The sequence below is a fragment of the Ammospiza caudacuta genome, chromosome 7 (genome assembly GCF_027887145.1).
Source record: "Ammospiza caudacuta isolate bAmmCau1 chromosome 7, bAmmCau1.pri, whole genome shotgun sequence".
NCBI lineage: Eukaryota > Metazoa > Chordata > Aves > Passeriformes > Passerellidae > Ammospiza > Ammospiza caudacuta.
Genome location: NC_080599.1, coordinates 22,033,560 through 22,039,559, shown reverse-complemented (window position 1 = coordinate 22,039,559; position 6,000 = coordinate 22,033,560). Strand labels below are relative to the sequence as shown.

Here is a 6,000-nt window from a genome sequence, read left to right as displayed (position 1 = left end):
CAGATGTTGAAGGACATGGGGAGAAGGGAACATCTGGCTATCTCTACAAGCCTGGGACATTCTCAGGCAGCTAGGGAAGCTTCAGCAACCTGGAGAGGCCTGAAGAGAAGACATGGTGCTTACTCAGGCACAAAGAGACTATTTTAGACAGGAAGAGCTCAGAAGAACCTCCCCCAAAACCTGCTGTGGCAGCTAAGCACTGCCTGGGCACCAAAAACACTCGTGTCACCCCCCCACAACCACAGATGTGGATCAAAAGTGAGGAAATGCACAATTCAGCCCTAAAGTCAGTCCTCTGCCTGCTGGGGACCACAGGCTGACAGAGTTCAGCACACAGAGGTGCATTCAGCTCAAGCCAAAGCCCAGGAAAAGGCAGAAAGCAGAATCCAATCTCCATCCCTTGTAGGTGTGTTATTTTTCCGAGACCTTCTGCCTTTTTGCCTGTGGCATCAGCTGTGAAGGAATAAAGAGAATCCCACCCTTTTGCCACTCTGCATAGCATGAATATGTCAGGCCAGACTCCAGAGACAGGACAGGGCTGATGGGATGGACATCAGGGTTGGGTTGACAACAGTCAACCACTTTCCACCTTGTCCTGTTAGTGGTCCTTTCACATGCACAGCATCCAGCAAAACAGAAACCCCACTGTGACACTCTGAGGTCTCTCATCCATCATCATATAATGAGATTTGCTGAAGAGATGCCTTCCTGGTCACCACTATCCCTGAGGGACAATCCTGCTGGTGGGCAGGCCTGGCTGCTTATCCAGCTGAGCTCCCGAGCCTACCTGGGCCCCAGCTCATCCTCACAGCGCCAGGTGAACTCCCCAAAGCTCTCGTAGTGCTGGTTGTAGTAGTAGAGGACTCGGTGGAGGCTGGGGGAGCCCAGGTCCAGCAGGGTGTTGTAGGCTGTCTGCTGCTCCTTGCCACTCGTGTAGCCATTGAAGAGGTTGTAGATCTTGTCTGCTATTTCTGGGCAGAAGGACAGGGGGTGTTCAGTGGGGTGCAAGGAAAAGCATGAATAAAGCCTGCCACAGGTAAAGCTCAGTTCTAGGGAAGCCAGGACCAAAACCAAGATTTGTCCACTGAGTTATGATTTACATCACATCAGGACAAGGTCCCACCAGACTACATAGCATTCCCTGGGCTCAGGCCAGAGACAAGGTCCCAACAGACTAGATGGCATTCCCTGGGCTCAGTCCAGGTTAGCTTCCCACAGTTTGGTCTAATTAAGAAAATAAATGGGTGATGCCATCAGGTAGTGTTAGTGAAACACCATTTATTCACTTTTGTTTGCAGAAAGAACTGTGCCTCCTGCAGCCCCCATCTCAGCCCTGCACACGTGTGGCAGCTCCTGGGCCACTATGGGTGAAGGAGAGGTTACAGCCAGGACATGAGACATGTACAGGAACATGCTGGAAGGGGGAACCCACTCTTGGCCCAAGCAGCTCCCTCCATCTCACCTTGAGCTTTCACATCATCTACCACAGGGCACGGCGTCTTGACCGTCACATCACTTGACCTGGAACGTCTTCCTGTGTTGTCAACTCCCCAGAGCGTGAACCTGGATGAGAAGGGGGAAAAACAAAGCTCTTGGCTCCACATGGAAATACAGGCAGCACCAAACAGGATCAGGATGCCAGCACTGCCACAGGGCTGGCACAGGGCACTCACATGTAGGTGGTGTCGGGCTCCAGGCAGCGGATGATGAGGGAGATGGTGGAGGAGAGTCTGTCAGGCACTTGGGCTGGCATGGCACAGGGAGACTTGGCACCAGAGATGATGTCATCCACAAAGCTCAGCACTGTCTCTAGGGAGAGAGGGGAGCATGTGCCACTGGTGATGGCACAGGGGCTGTGGAGAGCCTGTGCCTGATGCCACACTGCCTGGTGCCAAGGGGGAACAAGGCTAAGGCATGAAGTTGGCGTAAAGTTGGACCCACTGCTTTTCCAGAAAAGTTCATCCCTGTGGTATGGAGCTGCCCCTTTCTGCACCATGGTGGGCAGGAGAAGGGCTGCTCTCTCTTCCCCAGGATATTTGATTTGTTGCAGCATCCCCTTGCAAAGACAAAGACAGGCTCTCTTCTAACACCTCCATCCCACTGTCCCTGGAGAACCAGGGGAGTCCCCACTCACCTGTCTCCACCTTGGAGTGGTCCATTCTGTCAGTGACCTTCTCTTGACGCAGGAGGTAGTCCACAATCTGCACCCCAATGGGGGGCTCCGAGTGGCCCCACTCCAGTACCACCAGTGTGCTGCTGGGCTCATGCACAGTGGAGAGACGCAGGCTGGGGGACAGTTTTTGCATTACTTTCTCACAACAAAAGGGATTCAAAGCCATTAACTCACAGGAGACAGCAACCTCAGGAGATAAATTACTCCCCCTCCCTTTCCCCTCCAGTTTCTGGGCATGGTGGTCCAAAGGACTCATTCCTAGGGTTGCTTTACCAGGATGGATCCACAACCAGCCCCATAGTCCTCAGCTGAACTCAGAAAAGACACTGCAACTCTGCACTCTCGATTCCCATCAGTTTGCAAACCTGCCCCACAAAGGCCCACAGCCCCAGCACCCCCTGCCACCACTGCTGGCCATCACCACCCCTTCACAGAGCCACCACACCACAGAGCCAGGCTGGGCACCTACATTGGGTGTGGGAGAGGAGCGCAGGTGGGCAGCCCATCGGCCCCGAAGGCACTGGAGTCACAGCGGCACCAGTCCTCAATGACATCCCCGCTGCCCGAGCACCACAGCAAGCTCATGGTGGCCTCCTGCAGCAGCTGGGGGACAGGAGAAGGGGTTGAGCACTGGGCAGGTGAGCTCCCATGTAGCTGGATTGGGGGTAAGACGGTGGGGAGAGACAGAGACGAGAGATCTCTGCAGCCAGGTCGTGGAACTTGGGGTTTATTGCAAAGGGCCTGGGTGCAGGGGCCTTTTGGGATTTGGGGTTTATTGCCAAGGGCCTGGGTGCAGGGGCCTTTTGGGATTTGGGGTTTATTGCCAAGGGCCTGGGTGCAGGGCCTTGCTGGGAGCTGCCAGCCACAGCTCAGAGCAGGACCCAGAGAAGAGAGGGGTAGAGAGGTTGAGAGGGTAAGGGTGTAAAAGGGTAAGAGAGCAAAAGCATAAGAGAGTAAAAGGGGTAAGAGAGCAAAGTTTTTGTTACAATACAATAAATTTTCTTCTGTCTTGAGTATTCTGATTCTTACTAACTAATTTAGTACAATATACAAATCTTATAGCATTTACATACAGCCTATAAGAATCATTATATTACTATAGTGTGTTACATTTTAAACTCTAAAAACTCCTCTTTGGACCCTTTCTGCTAAGCTAGTAGGGTCTGCTCTGACTTTTGGACTTGTCTGCAAGCAGAGGGTACTGTTTCATCAAAAGGGGATTACCTTCAGCTGGCTACACCATTGTTTTCCCATTGTTCAGTAACTAAGGGATCTCAAAGCTTGCTTTCATTTCAATCTCACTTATACTTTCTATATTCTCAAAATCTTTTGCCAGGCAATCATATTTATAAGGCTTTCCTGTTTCATCTTCCCCAGCACTCCCATCCCACCACCACTTGTCTTCATCCATCCCCTGGTGGGCTCAGCACAGCCCATCCACCCTGGAGAGCAGGGCTGGCCAAGGGGCAAGGGCTGACCCCGCTCGTGCCCAGGTGGCTGCTCACCCGCTGGGTCTGGTTGTTGGTGACCAGCTCGTAGAGAGGGGCTGCCTTGGTGACCTCCAGCAGGATGGGCTCGGCTGGCACGTCGGGGCTGGAGGAGACGTGGCACAGCGGGCAGGAGGAGGGGCAGCGCCCGCGGCTCTGGCACTCCATGCGCACGCCGGCTGCCACGCGCTTGGTGCCCGACTCCGAGAGGCTGGCAATGTACTCGGGGAACGTCAGCACCTTGGGGTCCCGTTCCCGCTCCTCTGACTCGTCCGAGGGAGAGTTACCTGCAGAAGGGGGGAAAAAGTGACACCAGGGTGGGCTCCAGGCCACTGGTAGTGGAATATGAGGGGCCAGAGCTCTGCCTCCCACCCAGGAGACAGGCAGTGCTTCTGAAGAGCCCCCTGCATCCTTTTTCTCTGTAGGGATTAAATACTTACTGGTCTTCAGAGGAGGAATCTGGACTAAAAAGCCCACCCTGGCCTCTGTGATTGCAGGTCCTCTGGTCTCCCCGTGCCTCAGTTTCCCTGGCCCCATCCCTACAGCTGGATGGGACAGTCCAGCCTTACAGCAGGTCCCCACGAGAGGGAGCCTCCTTCATGTGGCTGGAGGCTTCTGGAGAACCTGCCTGGGCACCTTCACAACACATTGACTCCCCAACAAAACCCCTGCCACACCACTCTCCTGAAAAAGCCCTCCTGGCCCTACAGAGCAGGAAATGTTTTGGCGCAAGAGGAACAGTCCTTGCACAGAAATCAAAAAGGTAAAATCTGCCCATCACTGCTGTGCCCTGGACAGCATCACCCTGCCACGGCAAGCCTTGCCATGAAGGGAAACAGTGCTTTTCACACAAAATCCCTGCCAAAGGATGGCAGGGATTGATACAGAAGAAGAAGGAGTGTAGAGGGACCATTGAAGATGGTTGGTGGAGTTGGAGGAAGCTGAAGGATGAGCAGGCAAAGCCTCACTCTCAGGGCAGGCTCAGGCCATAATTAGTGGTGACCTGGTACATGGGGAGCCACCATGGACCACATCCATGACTCAATAGGAAAATCTCCCTATAGCAAGGATTTGTGGAGAAATGATGGGCCAGCACTAGCCCATCCTTGAGTCTCCTGAAAGAAAATAAGGCTGTTGAAACAAAACCTGGGATACAAAAGTGTTGCTCTGCTCCCCCAGGAAGCTGGAGATGGATCACTTTAGGCTGGCTGTGAATTGCAGCTTAGCAGGCACCGAGGAAAAGCAGAGGAGCCAGGGAATGATTTGTCTCTTGCAATTTCTCAATCGATATCCAGCCCCTGACGTTTGCAAACAAAAAGCAAAGGAAGGAAAGTGGCAGGTGCCAGAGTGAAACCTAAATGTGATACTGTGGGTGGAAAAAGGCTGCCAGACCTGAAAAGCCTCCAAGCACGAAAATCAAAGAGGAGGAAATTGCAGGAGAAATAAAAGAAGTCGTTGCAATCAGGAGGTGCTACATCTGGAGACAGCCCACAGCCAAACAGCACCGTGCCTGTGCTTTCCCAGGTGGGCTTGTGAAGAAGTCCAGGCTCCAGGAGCCCACAGGATCCAGACTCAGGGTTTGAAAGAAGCCCGTCCCACACAAGAGCCCTGGGGAGATAACAAGCGTCTCTGTGGCTGGGACATAGCAAGAGCAGCACCACAGGCCGGTGCCAATACTGAGAATTATGAAGCTTCATGATGGAAATGATGTGTCCATTGTGGCTCCAAGCTCACACTGCCTGCACCTGGGAATTCCTGGGCAGCAGCAGCAAACCAAGGTCATCTAAAGAGCAGCAGCTCTGCTCAGCATCCCCCATGCCCAGGGTTGGGAGCTGGCTCTTGTTTGCTGCCCAAGCCTGGATGCTGCAACCCACCATCCCCAGCATAGGCAGGAAAACACCTACAGGCAGCTTTGCTGAGGCCAGCACAAGAGATCACAGAATCACAGAATCACAGAATAGTTGGGAATGGGAGGGACAATAAAGACCATCTCATTCCAGCCTCCTGCCATGGGCAGGGACACTCTCCACCAGACAAGTTGCCACGGACCTGAGGACAGATGGCAGCAGGCAGGGGTTAGGCTGCCTCAGCTTTTGTAAAGCTGCCATTGAAATTGGACACGGCCTCTTCCACAGGGGATCCATCACAGCTCACTGCAGCCAGGGCACTGGAGGGATGCAGCAGTGCCAGAGGCCCTAGGCACCATGATGAACCTCCCAGCTCCTAACTGGTTCCCTGGCATTAAAAGCATTCTCCCCAGGAGAAGGAAACACACTGGAGGGAGCAAAGTCTGGCTGCAGGATGCAGGTGGAAGAGAGTAGATATGGCAGAGACAAAAGG

General features: G+C 53.6%; 1 protein-coding gene across 1 annotated transcript in view; it reads right to left on the bottom strand.

Moving 5' to 3' along the window:
- Positions 1–783: 783 nt before the first annotated feature.
- The window catches only part of ASTN1 (astrotactin 1), a 52,590-nt gene continuing 47,373 nt past the window's right edge, over positions 784–6,000 (bottom strand). Inside the window, exons 17-22 of the mRNA XM_058808178.1 lie at positions 3,679–3,947; positions 2,643–2,776; positions 2,135–2,286; positions 1,674–1,809; positions 1,463–1,563; positions 784–971 (exon numbers count right to left, since the gene is read on the bottom strand). Of these exons, the coding sequence (XP_058664161.1) occupies positions 784–971; positions 1,463–1,563; positions 1,674–1,809; positions 2,135–2,286; positions 2,643–2,776; positions 3,679–3,947 (980 nt within the window). The remainder of the gene's footprint in view (positions 972–1,462; positions 1,564–1,673; positions 1,810–2,134; positions 2,287–2,642; positions 2,777–3,678; positions 3,948–6,000) is intronic.